The sequence below is a fragment of the Hermetia illucens genome, chromosome 1 (assembly GCF_905115235.1).
Source record: "Hermetia illucens chromosome 1, iHerIll2.2.curated.20191125, whole genome shotgun sequence".
Classification (NCBI taxonomy): domain Eukaryota; kingdom Metazoa; phylum Arthropoda; class Insecta; order Diptera; family Stratiomyidae; genus Hermetia; species Hermetia illucens.
This window is the reverse complement of record NC_051849.1, coordinates 177,744,393-177,769,107: the sequence shown is the minus strand read 5'-3', so window position 1 is coordinate 177,769,107 and position 24,715 is coordinate 177,744,393. Positions and strand designations below refer to the sequence as shown.

General features: G+C 41.3%; 1 protein-coding gene across 1 annotated transcript in view; it reads left to right on the top strand.

Moving 5' to 3' along the window:
* The window catches only part of LOC119658570 (protein eyes shut), a 230,622-nt gene that overhangs the window by 196,676 nt on the left and 9,231 nt on the right, over positions 1 to 24,715 (top strand). Inside the window, exons 9-13 of the mRNA XM_038066021.1 lie at positions 15,373 to 16,033; positions 16,110 to 16,273; positions 16,428 to 17,168; positions 17,227 to 17,469; positions 17,565 to 18,026. Coding sequence (XP_037921949.1) covers positions 15,373 to 16,033; positions 16,110 to 16,273; positions 16,428 to 17,168; positions 17,227 to 17,469; positions 17,565 to 18,026 — 2,271 coding nt within the window. The remainder of the gene's footprint in view (positions 1 to 15,372; positions 16,034 to 16,109; positions 16,274 to 16,427; positions 17,169 to 17,226; positions 17,470 to 17,564; positions 18,027 to 24,715) is intronic.

The following is a 24,715-nucleotide window of genomic DNA, read 5'->3' as shown; positions in this document are numbered from 1 at the left end:
TTCGGCAGCTCTATTGTGCATGTTGTTGTTTGCAAGAACTACCCTTACCTGTCTATTGACAGATTCTAAATCCGTATTACTCCACTGTATCACACCGAAAGTATAAAGAAGGACGGGAATGGCGAAGGTGTTGATTGCCATGATTTTATTTTTCCCGTACAGCTCAGTTTTAAGGACAAGATCCAGACACCGTTCAAATTCCCCCAGCAACTTAGATTTCATTATTGCCACAATAGGTGTTGTTGCTTGCAATATGCCGAGGTATTTGTAGACGTCGTCCGAATCCACACCCTCAATTCGGATGTTAGTTTGGCTGTATCCTTCGTTGTCGATGTGTTTTCCCCGAACAATTGTTTTTATGCGACATTTTTCCAAACCCAGCTGCATGCCGATATCCCTGCTGAACTGGATGGTGATGTCCAGCAAGGAGCGAAGTTGGTTCTCGTCTTTGGCATACAATTTGATGTCGTCAATGTACATCAAATGACTTAATGTACATTTCGACAATATGCCATGCTTGACTTGGAACCCATATTTGCTTTCATGCAAAAGATGGGATAGTGGATTCAAAGCCAAACAAAACCACAGTGGGCTTAGAGAGTCACCTTGGAAAATGCCACGCATGATTGGTAACTTTCCTGATGTTCGTGAGGATACCGATAGCTTCGTGCTCCAATTCTTCATTACTGTTCTCAGAAGAAGAACGACATTCGGGTTGATTTTATACAAAGGCTGATTTAAAATCGATATAAGCTGTCGAGATATTCCGTTTCTGATGGACAGCCTGCTTTACAGCTGCCGTATCGATTATAAGCTATTCTTTACAGCCTCGGGATCCTTTCGTGCATCCTTTTTGCTCCTCAGTTATCACTTTATGAACATAAAGATGTTTTGAAATGTTCGCGCACAGAACTGAAGTGAACTGAAGTGTAGATGGTAGAGAGACAAGTAATTGGTCGACATTATGAACAACAAGAGGCACCCTGTTCCTTGGGGCTGAGGAAAGTTATCCCCTTGGTGAAAAATTCTGAAACTAATTTAGGATCGGCAATTATCTGATTAAAATGATTTGTCAATACCCTGTGAGTGATCATGAACCGCCTCAGCCAGAAATTGTGAATCTTATCAACTCCTGACGCCTTCCAATTACCTGCCTTATCAAGGGCCGCTTCTACGTCAGCTTGAGTTACGTTAAGCATGATCATTTCGGCGGTGGGGGCGGGGGGGTTCCCGCATGAACGCGTAAGGTGTGAGAGACAAGCTGCTTCTAAATTGCAACGGCAGGGTTCGCTCCAAACACGTTTCCAGTAGTCTTCTTCCTGATCGAGGTCAGGTTAGAATGGTAAATTCGTCCTACTCGTACCTCTGTTATTCGCTCCAAATTGTTAATTATTGAGACAAATAACCGTGGCAACTGCAATGCGGACCAGACTATGAACCTCTATCGCAATAATCTCACTAGCCAAACAATCAACCAAAATTCTGTCAACGGCAGTAGTGATGTTCGTTGTTGCCGAAGTAAACTTTAATTTTGGGATCTTTTGCCTAATGTCTGGGAAAATCTCAGCATATTCTGCGAATGCGACCTGAAATGCGGTCAAAGCCTCATTATAAATTGGGTCGACATCCCCAATCACTCAACTTCTGATTACTGGGTTCATAGAATACCTTATAGGTGGAGTATTCGAGTTGCTCCTTTGTTCAAACCATTAAGTTGATGACCTCAAACCGAACTCAAGTGGAACTTTGTGGAAAATTTGTTGCCTAGTTGGTAGGTTAACTCAATTATTTTTCACTATCATCCGATACTCTTTGACGACGTTCTGCTCCGGAACATGGCTTAGTTCCGGAAAGCGGATTATGGACACGTCATGGAGTCGGCCTCCGTTCCAAATCCGTGACACGGTAATAGGCGCGGACGATAAATTCGTTAAGTTGGTTCGTCCAAACCATATGACGCATAGGTACATCCCTGGTGGTAGACGGCATAACCGCTAAAACATCGAAGGACGAAGAGCCGCTCTGGTGCTGTTAAGCGACTCTTAACCGTTTTGGGTACTGTCTTCGTCTTGATGGGGCCCCATTAAAAGAATTTAAACAAATGTCTCCAATTTTATTGGAGTCATGGGGAACCAGTCAGTCCTGCAACAGAGCCCCAATGTTGCAATGCCCCATGATTACCTCAAAAGGTAGGGACGGTATTTGGAGGAGAGCTGCTGAAATACAGTGTAACGTCACCGCAATTCATCCGATAGGCGCGTCGATTTCTTCACCCCGGATTACGGATTTGCTAAGAAGGTGTGGAGGCTTTTGTATAGGTCTAATCTCGCAGCGTTGTTCATTTCCTGCAATGCGTTATCCAATGACAAATTGTGTCCTTGCTCTATTACATATTTTGAAACCACGGACTTTATATGTGGGTTGCCACTCTTTCTTGCGGATTCGGAATCGTAGTTTCTTTTGGATCCAATTTACGATTATGTTTCGATTATACCCGTTTTTCTAAACTGTAACCAGGAAGTAGATCGTTTCCCTTTTTCTTCTCTCCTCGTTGAGTGGTGTTGTAACCATCCTGTAGATCATAAAGTTATATGCCGCCCTCTTGTTCATCTTGTGATGGAAATCGTGGTTTGAGCTGTATGTGGTGGTTCGTTACGTTTGAGTCAGTTTCCTGTAAATGCTCCCGGATTATTTTTAAATTTACTTTTCGATATCCATGGTGAATTCGATGTTTCTGTGCACCCGGTTGAGTTTCTCAAGAATCGTCCCTGTTTCGTCCCCTTTTGATGATTGATAGATATATCGTCCACATATCTAATCCAGAATCTCCAGTGTGTCAGTCTCTTCAACCTCATTCTCCAGATTTTCCACAAATTCCTGGCACAATAGCGGTGAGCGGGAGGGGGTGGAAAGGGTAGCCCATTGCTGCCTCGTATATAAAACTCATAATAAAAATTATAAAACTCATTTCTGAATGTGAAATAGGACTCACTTATGCCTGTGAAAGCTAGTTTTCAATGCAGTTTGGCCTTCTTCCTCTATTCGGCTGATTTTTCACGTGTCGTGACCCACTAACACTTTCTCCTATGTTGTTACTTAGATTTAGTGTAGATTTTCGGTGGGATTCACTTTTCAATTTTTGGGGTTCACATTTGGAGTCCTCGCTTCCCAATATTTCAGCCAATATCAAAACTGGGACCAGTTTCGAAAATTACTAATTGAGCCCTTTGATTTGTTCCCCTTTCATATGTGAGGGCAGCCCCCCTCCGGTAAACGCAACAGAAAATGACGCCACTTTCAATAAGTAAAATGTTTCACAGACCACACGTTCTCACCGAGTTTCTTGACAACAGGTTCAGCCGTTTCAGAGCAAATCGGGTGTGGCAGACAGGCAGACAGGCATTGAATTGACTTGATTTCGAAACGATTGGTCCCGCCTAAAATGAACCTTAAATGACTCACATAAAAAAATAATTAAACCTTTCATACCTAAAGAGTCTAGTTCCCGATTGTTTATTATCATATATTATGACAAATAAATAAATGAAGGTCTGCCAAGGACTTTCCACACTGGTACGCTTTTTCTCATTTGATCTACACATCATTTTTCTAAGGCGTCATATTTCTAAGCTTTAATAACGTTATACTTTCTAAATATAATACACACATGTGCGTGATACCAGAAAATAACACTAGTATCCAATGCCCACTTTGCCTCCATGGATCGAGCTTCAACTCCTTGTAGCACCCCTTTACCAATGGTACATCAACATATATTGCTAATCAACTGATCATAATCAAATTCTGCTTATAATATTTAAATTCACCACATTATGAAAACTTCTTTCAGACAAGTTTTGCATGGGCATATTTTGTCAGCATTTCGCTTTAATCAAATTCATTGAGATGCGTCTACCACGTATCTATCAGATCGTCACCAACCCAGAAGCTCATAAATTTGTAATTTATTGACTTTCCCTACGCACCGCAGTCCATTCTGCATATCTGACGACAATTCGGCGGTACGACATTGTCATTTGAATGTATCTAACTCCCATATTCAATTCAGTTGCAACCTGAATAGCGAGCCCCTTGGTTCATGACGAGCATTCCAATCAGCTCTGCAACTCCATATGGTCCCATGGAAGCATTCTGTGTGAGTCCAATAGTTGTTACGCGATCTAATCATAAGAACCGACCTATAAACCCACAGAATACAAATTCCCGATGTATGAGATGTAAATTTTTTGGCGAAAGTAATTCCGTTTGGCACTCGTTTTCTGATTTCGGACTTTCGGACGCCACCATTTTCATGTTAATTTTCCAGTTTTGTTTTCCAGAAAAAAAAACGTAGTAAACTAGACGTTGATGAAGCTATCCGAGTGGTTCATTACTGCTGAAATCTGCAAGTGCTGAACGTAAAAATTCAGCAGTTTCTACGCGCAATGACGCAAATTTATGATATTACTGCCATAAAGAGTTGATGCATTGGAGGTAACCATCATCATCTTGAAACCCCATCAGTAAAAACCGTAAATTGATTTTAGCGGAGCATTAACCTAATGCAAATTGTGTGTTGAAGCGTTAATGACCCCAAAAGAAATTAAATTTAGATGAAGAAATGAGTGGAAAATGTGATAGACAATGTACGTGTTACAGAAATTACTTTCTCTCATTCATCAAGGTAGAGTGGAATTTGGATAATTAATAAAGTGTTTTTCTGAATGATATTGACTCATATTACGACGCATTTTTTACATCTGAAAGCCTCAATTCGGAAATTAAGATCATAAACACTAACGGGGAAAAGGTCTCTATAATTTGATTACAACACGATCTGTTGATACCTACATTGCATTACAAGGTGCATGTGCTTTCTTTGATTTTTCTTGAGGAAATGATGGTCATATCTTGGCTGACTGTTGTACGTTACTTTGCATTACGCAGGAAGCACGTGTTGCCGATAAAAACTAGTGTTTTGAATGGAATGTTAGCCTACATTTGCGTGTACCAGTTTACATAGCATAGAACATGTTTATATTCGGGTAAATACATATTTGTACATACGACTAAGTATAGTACATACGTATGTAGCGTGGTGTTTTGAATTTGCCTAGTGTGAATAATTAACTTAGACCGTTTTAATATTTTAGATTGAGCACTCCGTTAATTAAGCTTTCCAACCTGAAATTATTCGGAATATTAACGATCAAATCAGGACCATATTTTCTCAGTTTTGAATGTTAACAGTAGTAACGTAGTATAATATGAAAATCTACCATAAGACGAAACGTGTTGCAACAGCATTTGGTAATATCTAAAAGGTTCTACACAAATACTGTTCGTTTCTACACACTCAACGTGCACTTCATTCAAATAATCGCCTTTCGGTTTCATGAAGCATTAAGAACTGGAAAAGTGATTTCATCCACTGTTGGACCATTTTCAAGAAATTAAAATAAAGTCGTGAAATTATTAAGACCATAACAATGTCGCATCTGTGAATATATATATTTCTCTTTGTGTGCAATAAATTGAACTTTCACCAATGAGCGCAATTTTCTTTAAAACATTAGCTAATCCAGTCAATCATGGGTCTGAGCAATGCTGACCACATCCTACAGGGTGCTGTAATCCTATAGTGTACCATTAGTGTCTAAATAGGCCTTGATCCAAATTTTGGTAAGAAAAAATTATCTTGAGGAACGCACCTTTTTAGAAAGCGCCTTTTTTAAAAATTTAATAAATATGTAGTGTCTGCGTCGTAGCGATAGGAACAGTATTCCATTCGCCTTTTCTGGGGCCAAATTTGATCACATAATACATTAAAATATGTGTAATCGTCCCTTTATACTAAATTTTTTTTTAACTCTTTAGTTTTCCCAATCCCTTTTTATTTCACAATTCCCATCCCGTCCTTCATTTAAATACAATACTTGATATTTCATCTAATTGAATTTGTTAAGCAATCTAACAACTGGTCCCATTCCCTTAAATTTCATAGTCCAATTTCAATTAAATCATTTAAAATTATATTTTTTTATAAACTTGCTCATATTATACATTATTGGGTGCTGGCTGGCGATTGTTCGTGGTTGAGGGGAGGGGGGAATGACCTGCTGCGCACTTCAGCAACAGTGTATGTTGGGCCGACGGAATTGGTAAAACTATTTGAAATAATAAAAAGTTTGTTTTCCTATTCGCTAGTGTTAATTTATTGACCTTGCAAATGCCGATATTTCGGGAACTACTTGTTCCCGTCATTAGTGCTAACAAGGACTTGTTAAAATTAACAGTAGCGAATAGGAAAAACAAATTTTTTTTATTGCAAATAATTTCATCACTAGAAATACCACGTAATAACACTCAGCTGGAAAAGCTATCTAGACAGGGTGCCGGTGAGGACCCCGAAAGCGAGAAGCATTGCTGCTATCTGTAGGACAATTCTATTTTTTAATTCATAAACGAATTCCTGTACGCCCAGAGGATGCTCTCCTCTTTGTCATGAGTGGTGTGATTCCTTAGATATCGGCGACATTGGGAGCGTTGTACCGAGACCTCTGGACGGAACGGAAACTTGTGCGTTCGGAGTGGTACCGGATCAAGAAATTCCACAACAAAGTGCTGAAAGGATAGTGCAAGCAATCGATTCTTCACATGTCGGAACTTTGGAGGACGACCGGCATTCCTGTAGAATCGATGACTATTGGGGAGGACGACGAGGTCCTTCGCATCTGACTTCCGCTGCGTCGCTAATTTCTGAAACACCTCTAAGTCAACGCCTGCTCTGTGCACGTGAGTCAGTTTCAAAGTTTTATGGTGCTGTGTTAAAGTGTTGTTATTATTGATTAATCTGACTGCAATGGACGCATCTCAGAACACATTCACTTTTATGAATTGAGTCGCAAATATGGATTAGTGAATTAGACCGTGATGTTAAGAATGACTGCAACAGCAATGGATTCGATCTAACAAAATCTGTTAATCAGGATCTTTTAGGATAGGAAATCCAAAAAATTGGTAAACATGCTAAACAATACTGTTCTCAGGAAAAGCGCGATGACTGTCTCCGCTTACGTACTTCATGATTCTGTGTATTCTCCGCCGGCGCAAGAATTAAGAGATCTGGTGGCGTACACACAATCAAGTGATCTTGAACTCTTGATAAGTTGTGTAGTCAGCACTTAAAGTATCTGTTGGGGGAATAGCAAATATAATCCTAGAGGAGAGAAACTAATTTATTTCGTCACTTCAGTTCCTCGCCCCCACCTACATTCCAGGGGCCAAGAAGAAATAAAGTAATTGACCTATAAATTTGTACTTGAAAGATGCTAGAGTTGATCAGAGACTTCTTCCTCCTCTTCAGCCTTTGCTCCGCTCAGAAGCGGTATCAACCCATCCTGATCGATCGCGGCATTTTGCTCGGGCATAGGCTTGATCAGGATGGAGTAAGGGGCTTTCAAATCACCACCTAGCGTATCATATCATCATATTATGTCAGCGTAGTTGCGGGTGGCCTTTTGTTCGTTTCCCATTGACTTTGATGTTCTCACCAATATTGACAAGTGAGTTCTGGTCAACGCAAATTATCGGTACCATCCAATACCGATCGCAGATGCCCCCACATCGCATTTGATCATGGCGTGTTACGCCACTAGTCCAACACAATAACTTTATCTCCATTATCGGGAGGCGTCATTCATTGTCTTTGCTAGTCGGCCAAAACTCAACTATATAGAGCGACAGGGAGGGCAACATTGCGGTAAAATTTAGATTTGGGACTTTCATTGATGTCCCGATCACAAAGAATTGCAACAGTGTGTAAAATACTGTAAACTTATTCACTTTATCATCGCCTACTATGTATTATTTTCTCTAAAAATACTGTAAACTTATCATTGCCTACTATGTAATATTTTTCCTAAAATACTGTAAATTGATATGTACCGGCCTACTAAGTATAGGTAAAAATTGTATAAAAAAGGAAATATAAATTAAAAATACGTAGTTCGTTGGAACTATCAAACTCAAGCTTAACGTGTTTCATTCTGTGGAGTCCAAGCAATTCGCTGCTCCCATAATTTACACTGCTTGATTAGGTCATTGTGGAGTTCAGGCAATTGCTGCTCCCATAACTGGTTAGTCTGGAGTTTTGGCATTTAGCTGCTCCGACTAACCATAATCTAATCTAGAAAGAAAGAAGAATAAGGTATTGCCGAGTGGATTGGCAACAATCACATAAGGTGGCACATCACAGGGATTGCCAAGTGGACTGGCAACAACCACATAAGGTGACACATCACATGGCGACCGTGACAGTCTAAAGACTTCATACATAAGTAACAGTCTAAAGACTTCTGCTTACTAGCGTTTCTACTTATTATCGTGAAAATTTGGAAATCAAGGTCGTGTAAATGAACGACATTGGGGAAAAGTTCGACCAGCTTTACCAGAAAATCTGGCAATTGCTCAAAAAACCAGAGCAAAACAATGGAGGCATAACACTATATAAAATTGGAGAGCAACCACCACGCTGGAAGCCGTCAGAATCAACATCGACAACTACGGTTGATGATAAACTTGCGGGACCTCGACGCCTTACGATAGAAGAATATAAGAAACGTACGAAACGACTATCCAATAACGAATCTGTCAGCGCTAAAGGAGGACGAAGAAGAGAACTCCAGCGGCAGTTCATAAAATATAAACGGTTAGAGGAAATCGCAGCTACACCAGAAGAGACCAACAAGTATAAATATTTAATAACCAAAGTTAAAAAAGAAATAAATTATTTAAAAAAAATGCAAAAAAAAAAATAATAAAGTTAATCAGTAAAATAATATAAAAAAAAAAAATGTTTGTTCCAAATTAGAATTATGATAGTTTAATAAATGTAATAGTAATAAATAATAAATGATTTTTTTTGTTTGTTCTAAATAATGTTAGTATTTATATCACATGATTGAAAGCACGACAATATAACAATATAAAAGTAGATGTCTGAAAATGTTATTCTTTGCTTTTTCTAAATGGACAAATTAGAATCTCTAAAAGAGAAACTTCAAATTACACTAATAAATCTACGGAAAAGTGTAAATCGTCCTTACAGTGAAAAAACTATACGCGAAAAACGCGAATTAATTGAACAAACACTAATAGACGCAAAGTCGACTGAACAAAATATACGAACAGACGTTAAAACAGCAACTCTAATTAAGGGAGTTTGCAAGGAAATACAGCAACTATCTGCTGAAATACTTTCAATATTAGACAAACAACAATTAGGGAACATGGCTTTCGACATTAAAACAGCCACAGCTTTAGTCAAATACTTTGACGGAAACCCAGAGGAAACAGAATCCTTCATTGAGTCAGTTTCACTATTGAACGAACTCACACCAGTAGAACACAAAGGTATTCTACTTAAATTTGTGAAAACCCGGATAACCGGCAAAGCCAAATACACGGTATCCGAGGAATTAAACACAATAACTAAACTAACCGATAAACTGAGAGTAAAATTCTCTATAAAAATATCGTCTGATGCCGTTCTGGCACAACTTAAAAGTTGTAAACAGGGAAATACCAAATTAACTGATTTTACAAATAAAATAGAGGACTTGTCAAGGCAATTGACAAGAGCCTTTATATCAGAAAAAGTCGCAGAGGGCGAAACTGCAGAGAAATTAGCCGAAAAATTTGCAATGCAAACAATAGCGGAAAATGTTTCGAACAGCGAAACCTCATTAATTTTGCGTGCCGGTAATCTTACAAATCTATCCGACACAATTGCAAAGGCAATTGCAGTCGATAAAAAATAAAAGTCCCAAAAATATCTATCATTACAAAACTAACAGAAGAGGTAACAATCGCAATAATAACTTCAATAACCAAAACAGACGTAATAATCAAAATTTTAATAATACCGCAAATAGAAATTCATATGAAAATTTTAACAGAAACAATACTCCAAATAGAAACCAAAATTATAACCGCAACCAAAATAACAGGTTCAGAAATAATAACAACAATTACCGAAGACCCTTCTGGAACAACAGTAACAACCGACAAAATATAAACCATTTGAGTTCGGGGGAATCCCAACCCTCTCAGTCGGTGCTAGAAACCAACCAAAATCGGTTGGGGGGGAAATCAATAAGAAAGGTCACATTCCATACTATAAATCCATCGCTCACAAGCTTTGTACGAGCTTTCGTTGACATGTGCAACACAACATGTACCTTTATAATAGACACAGGAGCTGACATTTCTATATTTAAACGGGGAAAAATTGACAATAATCAAATATACTATCCAAATAACACATGCACAATACAGGGCATTACTGGGGTACAAAAAGAATCAATTGGTGCAACAAAAACCCATATAAAATTCGATAGTACTCTTTCAATTGAGCACACATTCCAAATAGTTGCTAATGACTTTCCACTAGACGCAGATGCAATTCTAGGTTTAGACTTCCTTACTAAACATAGGGCAATAATCGACTATGACACCTGGATATTGACAATTAATATCAATAATATTCTTCATGAAATTCCAATTCTAAATGGTCCTACACGGAACACAATCTTAATCCCGCCCAGATGCGAAGTAATACGCAAACTAAACAATCAATTCTTAAACGACATAGTTATACCCGGACAAGAAATACAACCCGGAATATTCTTAGCAGGATCAATTATTTCTCCTCAAAACCCACTAGTTAAAATCCTAAACACCACTTCAAGTACAGTAAAAATCAAAAACCTCAACCCTCAATGGGAACACCTTTCGGATTATTCTGTATACAACAATACCGATAAATTGCATAACACACAAAGAATGCAAAAATTGTTAAATACATTGAACGTAGAACACGTACCAGAATATGCAATAAAAGACCTTAAAACACTATGTTGTGTTGGTAGGTGAAAAAATTTCGTATCGTAATTCACACTTGGCTGATGCATAAGGCGATCATTCCACTTTTGGACAAGTTGCATGCGATCAACTTTGTTATAAGATGCTAGAAAAATATCAGGTACGTAAAATTGTGCGTAAGGTTCTAGACGTTGGATATCACGATTGTTTGGTCCAACTCAATAGGCTGCGGCAGGCAGACCACCTAATTCGAATGGGAGATGGAGCGATGGCATAAAACAGCTGTTAGGTCGACTGAATTATTGAAAATCAGTGAAAAACCGCAATGTCTGAAGTTCCTTACTAAGGCACACTTAGACCGAACACCAGTTGTTGCACTGTTGATGGTGATGATGATTGAATCTACTGGAAAAGGTTTTACAATTTTTCAAGGTCGGGTGCCTGGTTCCGGTCAAGTCACATGCCAGAGCTTAAGTCTACTATTCATTTTTTATTAAATTTTAAAGAAGTAGCGATCGACAAAGCATCGCATATGAATGAGACGCGATAATACCTTTTTCGTTATTGAAGATGTTGTATCTGCTGCAGATCCATTCACAATATTTTCCTCTTCAATTTCTAATTGGTTTTCGTTTATTATTGACTGAGGTTGCCAGTGACCCATCAACTCGTCACCGTTGATAAACCTCATTCCAAATCCTGCATGGCAGGTCGATTCCTAAATGAAAATGGAATCCTTTTCACTTTGATTTGCCTTCATGAAAACTCATGAAAGTACTCAAAACGGTGGAGAAGGTCATAGACAACTATATTAGAACTAACGTTCTAAAGCGTAATCCCTTACATCACTGTCAACACGCTTACCGGGCAGGAAGGTCAACTGAAACTGCTCTGTATCAGCTGACAGAGGTACTACGGGACGCCATTGAAACAAAAGAAATTGCACTGTGCACGTTTTTGGATATCGAAGGAGCATTCGACAACACATGACACACAGAGATACAGGATGCCCTGAGCCGCAAAGGAGTGGGAAACACCCTGGCACTCTGGATGGGCAAAATGCTAGAAAGCAGACATATAGAGGTACAAACAGGTACAAATTCTATTATCATGAACACCACTCAAGGCTGTCCACAGGGCGGAGTACTATCGCCGCTGATGTGGAGTATGGTAGTGGATGAACTCCTGGACGTGTTAACTAATACTGGAATACAAGTCCAGGGCTACGCGGACGACATTGTTCTAATCTGTAGGGGCAAATATGAAGATACCCTATGTGATAGAATTCGAGCTGGACTAAAGGTAACTAGTGCCTGGTGCAGGAAGGTGGGACTGCGGATCAATCCAACCAAAACCACCATAGTACCATTCACTAGGAGGCGTAAGCTGGATCACCTGAAAGCCATAACATTACATGATATGGAGGTGAAACGAGAAACAGAGGTCAAATACTTGGGAATCACGCTAGACCAAAAATTACTCTGGAAGACACATGTCGGAAACACTTGTTGGCAAGCCACGAGGGCTCTGATGACTTGCAGATCCATAGCAGGAAAAAAATGGGGTTGTAGCCCGAAGATACTACTTTGGATATATACTGCAATAGTAAGACCAATGATTACCTATGGAGCGGTAATCTGGGCAGAAAGAACCCAACTCAGCACACAAGCCAGGGAATTACATAAGCTCCAAAGGCTGGCTTGCGTGTGTATCAGTGGGGCAATGAGGACATGCCCAACGGCATCCCTGGAGGTCCTTCTGGGATTAACTCTTCTCCATCTGCACATACAGATGCAGGCTAGGAGATCAATATTCAGGATGGCCGGTAGCATGAGTGAGGCGGGGAGCTGCCTAAATCGAAGGAAGATTGATATCCTTTCTAGGCGGTATCCCGAATTACTGATACCGAGGGACAACATGACAACGAGGTTTCACTTCGATAAGAAGTTTGAAACACGTTGGAGTAACAAGACAAACTGGGAAAGCGTGGCTGCGACATACGGCTTAAACCAGCAACTGATTACTTGGTACACTGACGGATCCCTCACAGCAGAGGGAGCGGGTGCCGGTGTCATTGGTCCAAGGAAAATGTACTTTGAGCCAATGGGCAGGTACACTAGCATATTCCAGGCGGAAATTTACGCCATAGACAAATGTGCCTCCTTTAATCTGCAAAGGAACTACAGGGGGCAGAACATAGCTATTCTCACCGATAGCCAAGCAGCGATCAAGGCACTTAGGTCCAACCAGGTGAACTCTAAACTGGTATGGGAATGCCTTGAGAGACTGAATACACTCGGCTCGTCCAACAAGGTCTGGATACTTTGGGTTCCAGGTCATGCTGGGTTGGAAGGCAATGAGGCAGCGGATGAACTAGCCAAGAAGGGAGCAGGGATGCCTTTACACGGGCCAGAACCCTTCTGTGGAATCGGAAACGGTTTCATGGCTATGAATCTAAGAAACGAAGAGAAACGGTTGAGGGAACTATATTGGGCGGGCCTACCAGGGATGGAGCAGTCCAGGGTGCTTATTGGGGGATACGAACCCATGCGCACAAAGGATTGCTTAAACCTCACCAAAAAGAACGTCCGAATCATAGTGGGAATTGTCACTGGTCATTGTCGGCTGAACTACCACCTAGGGAAGCTAGGGATATCTACGGACACTGCCTGCAGGTTCTGTGAGGAGGAGGACGAAACCTCTATGCACGTCCTGGGACAGTGTCCAGCACTTGTGCAAAGTAGGTCGATACATCTGGGAGAACACTTAATACCAGATGCAAAGCTGAAACTTCTGGAAGTGGGGAACATACTAAAGTTCCTAACGGTTACTGACCTGCTTGAGATACTATGATCAACAGGTACACTATAACCAGTAAAAGGGGCACAATAGTTCTTCAAGGACGCGGTGCGACTTTCCCTTAACAAAATAATAATAATAATAAATGAAAACTCCCTATTTGAAGATTAGTCACAGCGCGGTAATGACTGATGATTGTTTCATATTTCGACACATTGATTGACAGTGACCTTATTATCGGAATATCAATGCAAATGTCTACTTGGACTATGTCGAAAATATAAATAAACGACGATAAAACATGGCTTTAGTGGAAACTGATGTAGGTCCAAATCGTCTCTCTATGAACTTAGCTCATTAGATTATGGTCAAATAGCTGGAGTTACTGAATTACTTGTCTGTATACTTATTGTTAACAAAGAACGTGCCTGCTGATCTTATGCCACAAGCGGTCGATAATTCTTGCGATATTTCTCTATGCTTCAATCTCCTTGAACAAATCTTTACTTACCAATCTTAACTGATTAACTCTCATCAGCGGGGTAAATATAACCATACCGTCGAAGACACTCCCCTCGCAATTTTTCTGCGATGAATGCAACCCCATATAGATTGAGAATCAAGCCAGATTTATTAAGAATTGTGAAACTACTGACGCAATACACGCTGCAGGGTTGCTCATGGAGAGATACCGTGAAAAGCATCGCTCTCTTTACATTGCGTTTCTGGATTTAGAGAATGCGTTTGACCGTGTCCCACACGTTCATCCCCATCACTCATCTGGTACGCTCTATGACAACACTTAGTGGCAGAAGAACTCGTGCGCTGGGTTCAATTGCTTTGCCACCATCCAAAAAGTAAAGTTCGAAGTGTGACGGGTGTATCAAAACTACTTCGTGTCTCTGTTGATCTCGAGCAACTTGTTTCAAAATGGAATGATCGCCTCATGCATCACGGTCTCAAATTGAATCTGAGTAAATTTTTGACGACCGATCCCCATGAAACAGGTAAAATCACTGTCAGCGGCAGTGACCTAGCCAGAACTGAACGATTTAAATACCTGGGGTCAATGCTATCAGCCAAGGGAGAACTGCGTTATGAAATTTCCTCACGCATTAAAGCAACCTGGATGAAGTAACGTGCCGCAACTGGTATTCTTTTTGATCGACGTATCAACGAACGTCTCAAATCTAAAATTTATCGCAATGTCGTCCGTCCTGTCGCCCTCTATGGTTCTGAATGTTGGCCGACTATAAAAGACAATGAACGACGTCTTGCGGTAATGGAGACTAGTGGCATGACACGTTTTGATCACTTCCGAAATGAGGATATCCACAATAGATATGGGTTTGCACTGGAAAGATTGTTACTATATTTGTGATTCCATTATTTCTACTGATACCGGAAAGGGTTGTGAGCGTTAGCATTGATATTTCTATGAAGTTCGTAGAATTCCACAGAAGGATACCAATAAAACTCCGGTGCTAAAAAATTGAGAATAAGACCAGAAAACGTGAACCGACAGGGGTGGCCCAGCTATGCCCCGCAGGAAAATTTTTGGACTATCTTTATATTTATTTACTTACATGTATTCCTAGAAACATTAAAAATAATTTTGAAAAATTATCCAAACATCCTTTTCCTCAGACAGCCTTACTCATTATTCATTTTTTTCTCTAACTTTTTCAGATCTCGAAGTAGCACTTCCATCTTTCTCCGGGAGCGTGAACGGTCTATCATCATTCGTCGCTTACACTGTGCCAATCCCGCTCGAATACTCAATCGAACTCAGCTTCAAGATTCTTCCACAGACCATGTCCCAAATATCTCTCTTAGCCTTTCTAGGGCAAAGTGGATACCACGATGAGAAAAGCGATCACTTAGCTGTAAGTTTCATTCAAGGCTACATCATGCTCACGTGGAATCTCGGGGGCGGACCACGAAGGATTTTTACCCAGAAACCTATAGACTTCCGACTCGATGCTCCGCGCGTACCCTACGAAATCAAAGTCGGACGAATTGGACGACAAGCATGGCTCTCTGTTGATGGAAAGTTCAATATAACAGGCCGATCACCGGGCAGCGTGACACGTATGGATGTGATGCCCATACTATACTTGGGTGGCCACGAGATTGCCAATTTCAACACACTCCCGCATGATCTACCATTGCATTCCGGATTCCAAGGCTGTATCTATGATGTGCAGTTGAAAGCAGGACAAGTGACTGTACCGCTACAAGAAACGAGAGGAGTGAGAGGTCGAGGAGTTGGGCAGTGCGGAACAAGGGAATGCCATAGACATGCATGTCAGCATGATGGAGCGTGTTTGCAGCACGGTGCCACCTTTACGTAAGTATAGCTGTTAACCTTCAATTCCATTCTGAATGTATCTTACATTTATGAAACTCCCTTTCAAAATACACAGATGCATATGCCAAGAAGGCTGGTATGGACCTCTATGTGCGCAAGCTTCGAACCCATGTGATTCTTTCAACAACAAATGTGCGGAAGGATCAACATGTGTGCCTCTAGTCAATGGTTACGAATGTGACTGTCCTGTAGGAAAAACTGGAAAGAATTGCGAAGAAGGTAACAACTCAAAACTCAAAACGAAAAACCCTTATGAAAAGTGGATTTTGGGGAATAAACTTTTAGCCAAAATTTTGAAAACAGCGCTGGAACTCAATGAACCTTTGATCCAATATCTCATCAAATCCTTACTGTGACCTTTCTATCATTTCAGATATTCGATCGCTCAGTGATGTTTCCCTAACAGGTCGACGGTCATACCTAGCCGTTCGTTGGCCAAACTTCAATACAGAGCGATCAGAGCGTGTAAGCACGAAGCGATCACAGATAGTCCATTACAGAAATTTCACGAAGAAAATCATGCCAAAACCAATTTCGTACACATCACAACCAGGCCAGCACTTTGTCATGAAACTTCTCAATGAAGTAGAGAAACAACGTGGTTTTACTTCACCTCCTCTAGTCAACAGCCCTTCATTAGACGACCATCACCGCGTGCAGTTCTTCTTCATTGAATTTCAAATTAGACCACTCTCCGAAAGGGGGCTATTACTCTACTTTGGAAGCTTAAATAACAACCATGACCAGAGGAGTGGATTCGTGAGCCTTTCATTGCAGGGCGGAGTTGTAGAGTTTCGAATTTCCGGACCCAATTCACATGTAACTGTGGTGCGAAGTGTGAGGATGTTGGCTATTGGAGAGTGGCATAAGATAAAGATGGCACAACGAGGCCGTTGGTTAACCCTCTGGGTTGAAGGCAGCGCGTCATCAGCTTTGGCACCATCAGCTGAAGTTCTTGTAGAGCCAGAATCATTATTGTATATTGGAGGACTAAGAGATTTATCACAGCTTCCACACAACGCTATCTCAGGATTCCCAATACCATTTAGAGGATGTGTCAGGGGACTGATTGTTAGCGGTAATAGGATAGTTTTGAACGAAACTAACATCTTAGGTGAGACTTTTTGGTACTATTTCTAAGAAAATTGAGAGTATTAGTTATATTTTAATAGAGTCTCGAAACATCAGAGATTGTGACGGTACAGCGTGTGGAGGCGACTCCTGTGAATCAGGCGGACACTGTTGGCTAGATGAGAAACTTCAACCACATTGTATATGTCCCGAATATGCCAAAGGCGATCGTTGCGAATTCTCCGAATCGTGTAAATTGGTTCCGTGCAAAAATAATGGACGCTGTCTGAGAAGCGGCCGATGCAGCTGTCTGAATGGTTGGGGCGGATTTTATTGTGAAATTGGTAAGTTTCATTTTAATTTTGATAGACTTATTATTCTTCGTGAATCATTCGCTTCTAAGCAACTTTTTTCAAGTAACATCTCTCGCTTTTTCCAGCAATGAATAAACCAACAACACCAAACTTCCGCGGCAATAGTTACCTCGTCCTTCCACCACCACGAATCCCGGTCAAGGACAAACGAAAAGGACCATCAATGTATATCAGAGCCAAGGATTCGCTAGCGATATCCTTAAATTTTTCAACGATAGAACCGAACGGGTTGCTCCTATGGAGTGGCCGAGATAATTCACGCTTCTTAGGACTCGGTCTGCAGAATGGACATCTTAAATTGGCCACTAATCTCCTAGCATCAAATAATAATTCAGTAGATGCCCCATCTGGTGGCTATCTCGCCGATGGTGGATGGCATAATGTCCAAGTAACGACTGACCGAGGTAAAATTGAAATGGTAGCTGATGGCCAAGTTATTTTTACGGAGAAAGCAAATCAAAATCTGTCACCGTTTCGTCGTCTTAAAAGCGACCAATCCATTTCATATGAAGATATTTTCTTCTTAGGTGAGTATTTTGCAATCATAGTATTTTTGAAAATTTTCCTATCAATTAATGTCGAAGTAAATCCTCAGATAAGTTGAAGCTACTGCTCTGGCTACCTAGTTAATTTGGTGCGAAATTCTATGTGCAGTTTTTGATCGCATTATTATGAAAGTTGCTTCCCTTGCTTCCAAACAAGTATCCGCTCCGACTTAGTCTTGACTATTGACAGTGCAGTTTGTAGTACTGTAGTGCAGCTTGTAGTACGGGATTTACGCTGTTACTTGGTTTTGGACTGCAAAATGGGTTGAACCGATTAATTAATTGCGAATTAATAGAAGCGCATGGTGTAGAAAGGTTATAGGTTACTAGAATTCTTGACCAGAAAAGATGTGGATGATTTTTGCATTTAAACCCTGGAATTTTCGAAAGCTAAATTCATTGAGTAGCACCAAACAGATATATTAGCCTCAATTTTAGTCTAATATGCTGGCGTGAACTCCACTTTCACCCAAAGGCTCCAAAATTTCGTCAATACCTCTCTGCGTCATATCATGTATGTACGCTGGCCTGACACTATTTTAAACAAACAACTTGGTCGTCACAGAGGCCTAGCACTCGGGCGCACTATGATCGGAAGTGGCAGTGTTTTGGTCACATATGAAGGAGGGACGACAATTGCATTGCGAGCTACGCCATGCAATGGTACCCACTCTCCCAAGATGGCCGACGAGTAAGTCGCCCCAAGGGCACTTGACGCAGAACAGTAGAGAAGGAGTGCGAGCATCTTGGAAAGTCGTGGGGGAGCTGAAGAGCATTTGAAGTAACCGCGGGCGATGGCGCCAGGTGTGGTTCCACCCTACAACTTATTCTCCTCGATTTGCCTGAGTATTACTTTTTTGAATTTTTTTCTGCATCTCTTTACATTAAAACCGATGCGCACCATCCAACTCTAGGATTCGATGCACAGGAAGTATCTGCATACAAAATTCTATTTTTTTTGCGACTGTTTATGATAATCGATAAGTTGAGCGTCAATCTCTTCATTTTTCGAACTCGGGATCGAATTCCAATTGTCATGGATGTGTTGTATTGCACTCTCGATGATGTAGGGTTATCACTTACATGAAATTTGAGTGTGATAATAAAGAAACTGAACCAAAGTCTCGCTGCAATAAAAAAAGGATAAAGAAAAAAAGAAGAGAGGGCCAACTGTGTAGATACCCTTCATTCCGCAAAAGGATAAGCAGTATGTAACCTATGCATGTATATCACGTTCAGAATTCTCGCAAATCGCTTCCCCCATTTTCATTCAGCTCTCTAATTCTCTCAACTTTTTGATCATTTACTTAACAGTTACTCCCCATTATATGGCCCTTGTTCAGAGTAACCAGCTTGATTAACTTCTCCATTCTTGGCCGAAATTCTTTAAGACATTTGAACATTCCGTTAGTCCCGCAATTTCGTCACCTTATAGCTAAAGAGCACTATCAACCTCAGATCGTAAGTTGCACAAACCACGCCCGGGATCTGATCGACTGCTCTAATTTTGCTAAAGTGTCAATATCCTTTTGAAAGAACTCGGGCCCCGAAGGGAATTCGCCCTCTCGACGACCCTGGTCAACGTACTTTTATTCAGCAACTTTGGTTTTAAATGTTTGAATTCTGGACTGGAAGTGCACGTTACCTATAATACATTGATTTTTCCAGGGCTTCAGTTGAATCACAAGATAATTGCTCCCCTCCACTTCACCTACCGATTATTAACATACATGCCTCACCTCCTATCTTTCAAATTGATTCTACAAAGTACATTTTGATGGAGCTGTAGGCCCCTATTTCTCTGGTGTACCACAAGGCTCCATTCTTAAACCCACATTATTTTCATTTATCGTAAACGACCTTCCATTTCTCCTCGCGTTACCGTGCTTATTGTGTGATGATGACCTTTAACTGTGGTCTCTCCCTCTAATTTAACCTAACGTCAGCAAATACTGCTCAGTACGTTATTCACTTAAAAACTCTTCAATTCCTTTTGCCTACTCCCTTAGTGGGTAATCTCTATCCTGTTTGAGTTTTTACATGACTTTGGTGTGGTGTCCCCATCGCAATGACTTGGTAGGATGGACGATGATTAAAGACCTAGTTAGATGAAGTCGACCTAGAGAGAAGAACTATCCCAAAAACCTAAAAAGATGACAAAATTGGACACTTCAATCCCCCACGTGCCATTTTTTCAAAATTTCACGCCCACTTAAAAAGCAATTGCCATGATTCATACTGAAGATCTACGACGAATCACATCCTCAATTGATGTTTCCCCTGCCTCAGGTCTTTAAGGGACGTTCAGGTCTCCAGTTTTAGGGCTCCACGTTTATTGCACGCGATGTTCCCCCTTTGTTTTACAAGTTCTGGTGCAGTCCCACGCATCGATTAAATGAATGTTGAACTCCTGTAAAATAACACGTGAGTAACTAAAGTGCCCAAAGGATCGTCCCACATTCCTGAGCCTGGTTGGCCGCGTGTCGACGCAACTTGAATATTTACAAATGATCAATTTCCCCATATTCTTAGATTCTTGGAATAACTCTATTCTCTAAGTCAAGTTCGGCCAACTGGCATGGTCTTTTGACCTTCGAACGATCTACTAAATAACTTTGTTCCCCACTAGGTTCCACGTTACATGCCATTATCTCTGAAGCAAGTGTTTCTAAGCATCATTTTCCTATCCCACCTTATAGAGCAGATTTTCCTACCCTATTAGCTTCAAGCGGAGGGGGGACTTTGAAGCTACATGCTGAAAAGCGACGCTGTTCTTCCCTACTTTCGGAAACATCTTCGTTCCATTGCTTGAAGAACTCACCTTCAGGGTAATAATTCTCCCACGCAAAATGCAAGACAATGAATACTAATATCGCTTCACGAGATGAAGGATTGATTCGAAAGTGATTGGCTACGCTTAAATCTCTGCACCCGAATACGCATTCAGTGCCTCAGGATACACAACAACCGCCTGCTTCAACTCGTGCGTTACGTTCAAGCGACAGACACGAATATAGACACTTCAGGGATGACTTCTGCAAACATGACTACAGTTTGAATTGAATAAGTCTATTGTACAAATCGAGTGGACCACTTTTCGTAAGGCTCTTTCCCAGCAGTTAACGGACCCATGAGAAGACTGGGATATCCTTGAGCTGGTACGAGAGCAGCAGCTACCTGAAAGCTGTGCACTCATTTGATTCCTTGGCAGAAGATAAACTGCTAGAGTTGCTAGGTCGTGGGCTGAGAGCCGACGTACAGAGGCAATTTCTTTACTTCCCTCAATATAGCTGCGCAACCTAATGCAGTAGAACGAAGACAGAGAAGTGTCTCTCAATTAGGCATTCTGATCAGTTGCATGGTTATTTTGCCGAATCTGGAGAGGACACGAGCATGGCGTGCATCTTGGAAAGCCCTCAGTTTGAAGTCTAAAATTTGGATTCTGATTTGGTCCGCTAGTTTCGTCAGCAGATTAGGCATATATGCGAGGGCTGTTTGGAGTATCCCTGAGTCTTCTGCTGCGGTCGGGGCTCCTAAGCACAGCTAAACCTCTGTGACCAAAATATCATACCTAACCTAGTCACAGTCATTAGAGGGATCTCCTTTTGGACGCACTTGACTGGAAGGACATGGCAAAGTCCTAAGCAAAGGCTGAGAATATAACTTCGATATTTATCAGTTCGTTGCGATAGTACAACATTTTGCTCGAATTTGTCGTGTAAATTGGGCAAACTCATTAAAATAACAACGAGCCAACCATCAGCCCAGGTGAAATTACGAGTTCATTGACATAAAAGTACTGGAAACAAACATTTTTAGGTTAAACAAATCGACGGGCTGGCCACTACGTTTTCCAACCTCGCTGTGAGGTAAGTAGCGCGGAAAACGTTATACGACCAAGGTGGCTCTCGAAGAAACAAAACATATCAAACAGTAACCTATGCAGAAGACATTAAGATTCCGGCATGATCTATACCGTACGTCAAAAAAACTTATGATGAAACTAGAAGAGACAGCAAAGATAATTGACTTGAGGGTAAATGAGAATAAGACGAAAACGATGATACGTTCGTACCTTGGAAAATATATAGGACGAAAATTAATGTTGGAAGCCTATACCTTTGAATAGCTATATGAGTTGGTGTTTACACTGAAAGTTTTCTTTGCTTGGGGATAGAAATGTGTGGACTAGAAACCTGCTAATTTCAAAACTTTTTGCTACCAAAACGCCCTCTGGCTGTTGAAAATGGACTATGATTTGTTTCTAGAATGTATACTTGCTCCTCGATATAGTATCGAAGGTTTCTCTTTCTCCAACTCGCGCGAAAATTCCCCCTCCCCCTCCCTCCCTCAACTGCTAGCAAAAGCGAATTTGGTGGTAAATTGTTACAAACAGTTACCGCAGGACACGCTCTCTTGACCTGGCAGCCGGTTTCTAACAGAACTTTGATTGGAAGGTTCTGGTCCAGGCTAAGGAGCATCACAATTGTCAGGTACTATGCACCAAAGGATGATTTCTATTAGCAATTACACCCAGTTCAGAAGAGGTTTCCTAAATATCCTGGTAATCGTGTTGGGTGATCTGAATGCCAAAGTAGGCTCTGACAACAGTTAGCAAATTTCTAAAGCTTCCACTGCAGCGCCATTAGTAAGTACGAAGTTTACCATAAGGTCAGTTGGGATTTACCTGATCGACACAGTAATCACTTTGCGATCAGTAGTAGATGTAGGAGTTGTCTTCTGGATGTGCGATGTGCGATTAGTTATACACCAAAGAGCCGTCGACACCTCCCTCGAAAGAGATCATCATCTAATGATCGTTTACCTTCACTTGCATGTTGCGTGCCGTGCTCCTTCCAGAGTCGGAGGGCTGCGACCCTCCAAGTTTAATATCGACCACTTGTACGACCCAGCTGTCTTTCAACAGTGGGGAAGCTATCTTGCTGATCTGACAACAGATACACTGATTAACTTGAGAATATCGATGAGCATTGGGCTACCATTAAAACTACCTACTCCTTTCTCGAATACTACATAGTACATCGGCCTCGGCATAACATCTGGTTAACTGCTGAGTCATGAATGCGGATCAATGAACGCAAGGATTGAAGACTATTGATTTCTGCAAGCGACGGCGAGCGTGACGAGCTCGAACTCCGGTATCATGCGAAATCTCGAGAACTGCAAAGCAATGTGTGCAGTAGTTTCGGAACCATATACCGCATCACGAAAAAGCCTGCGTGTGGTCACAAATTTTTCGATGATCATGTGAGAACGTTATCTGCCAACTATCACTCACGATAACGAGCAACCGAAAAGGTGGAAAGGCACTTCACAATGTTTCTCCACGGTATCACATCCGGTGAAGTTCCGTCTCCTGTGAATGGAATGGCTAGTCACCATTACATGCGGATATGGATTGCTCTTCCAACATAGTAACGAAATTACCTTGGCCATCAGGAGTAGAGCCACTAGGCTCCCCACAAAACTATTCACCGTTGTTCTTACAGTTCTGCAGATCTGCTTTTTCCACTGTTAAAGAAATCATGGGAATCCCAGATTTTCCCAGAAAGTGGAAGAAAGGGATGACTGTTAAGATTCCGAAAAAAGGCGCTTGCTTTGAATGCAACAATGCAAGGGGTATCAGCGTGCTCCTTGTCGTCGCAAAGATAATAACTGAAGCTAATTCTGCTAAACACCTCGAAAACTTGATCAACAGAGAGCTGACGGTTTCCACTCCGAATCCTCCTGCATTGACCACATCAACACCCTACCCACCCGAAAAACATGATTGACAAAGAATATGGGGATTTCTGCTCCGGATCCCCTTGCATTGACCACATTAATGCTCTACAGATCATTTTGGAACAGTGTGCTTCACTCCCTCATTGTCGAGTTTTAGAAGACTTTCGAAAGTCTCAACAGGGACTGTATTTCTAATACCCTACACAAAGCAACTTACTGTTACGTACTGCACCGAGGTAAAATTTCAGGGGAATTCGAGGTGCAAAGTGGAGTCCGTTGGGGTTGCATCTGTCATCGATGTCATTTCTGCTTATTATCGGCGACGTTTTTTATAATATCTTCTCTGTCATCATCATCATCAACGGCACAACAACCGGTATCCGGTCTAGGCCTGCATAATAAGGAACTCCAGACATCCCGGTTTTGCGGCGGGATCCCACAATTCGATATCCCTAAAAGCTGTCTGGCGTCCTGGCCTACGCCATCGCTCCATCTCAGGCAGGGTCAGCTTCGTTTTCTTTTTCTACCATAGATATTGCTCTTATAGACTTTTCGGGATGGATCATCCTCATCCATACGGGTTAAACGACCCGCCCACCGTAACCTATTGAGCCGGATTTTATCCACAACCAGACGGTCATGGTATCGCTCATAGATTTCGTCGTTATGTAGGCTACGGAATCGTCCATTCTCATTTAGGGGACCAAAAATTCTTTGGAGGATTCTTCTCTTGAACGCGGCCAAGAGTTCGCAATTTTTCTTTTGCTATGAACCCAAGTCTCCGAGGAATACATGAGAACTGGCAAGATCATTGTCTTGTACAGTAGAGCTTTGGCCCTATGGTGAGACGTTTCGAGCGAAACAGTTTTTGTAAGTTGAAATAGGCTCTGTTGACTGCCAACAACCGTGCGCGGATTTCATCGTCG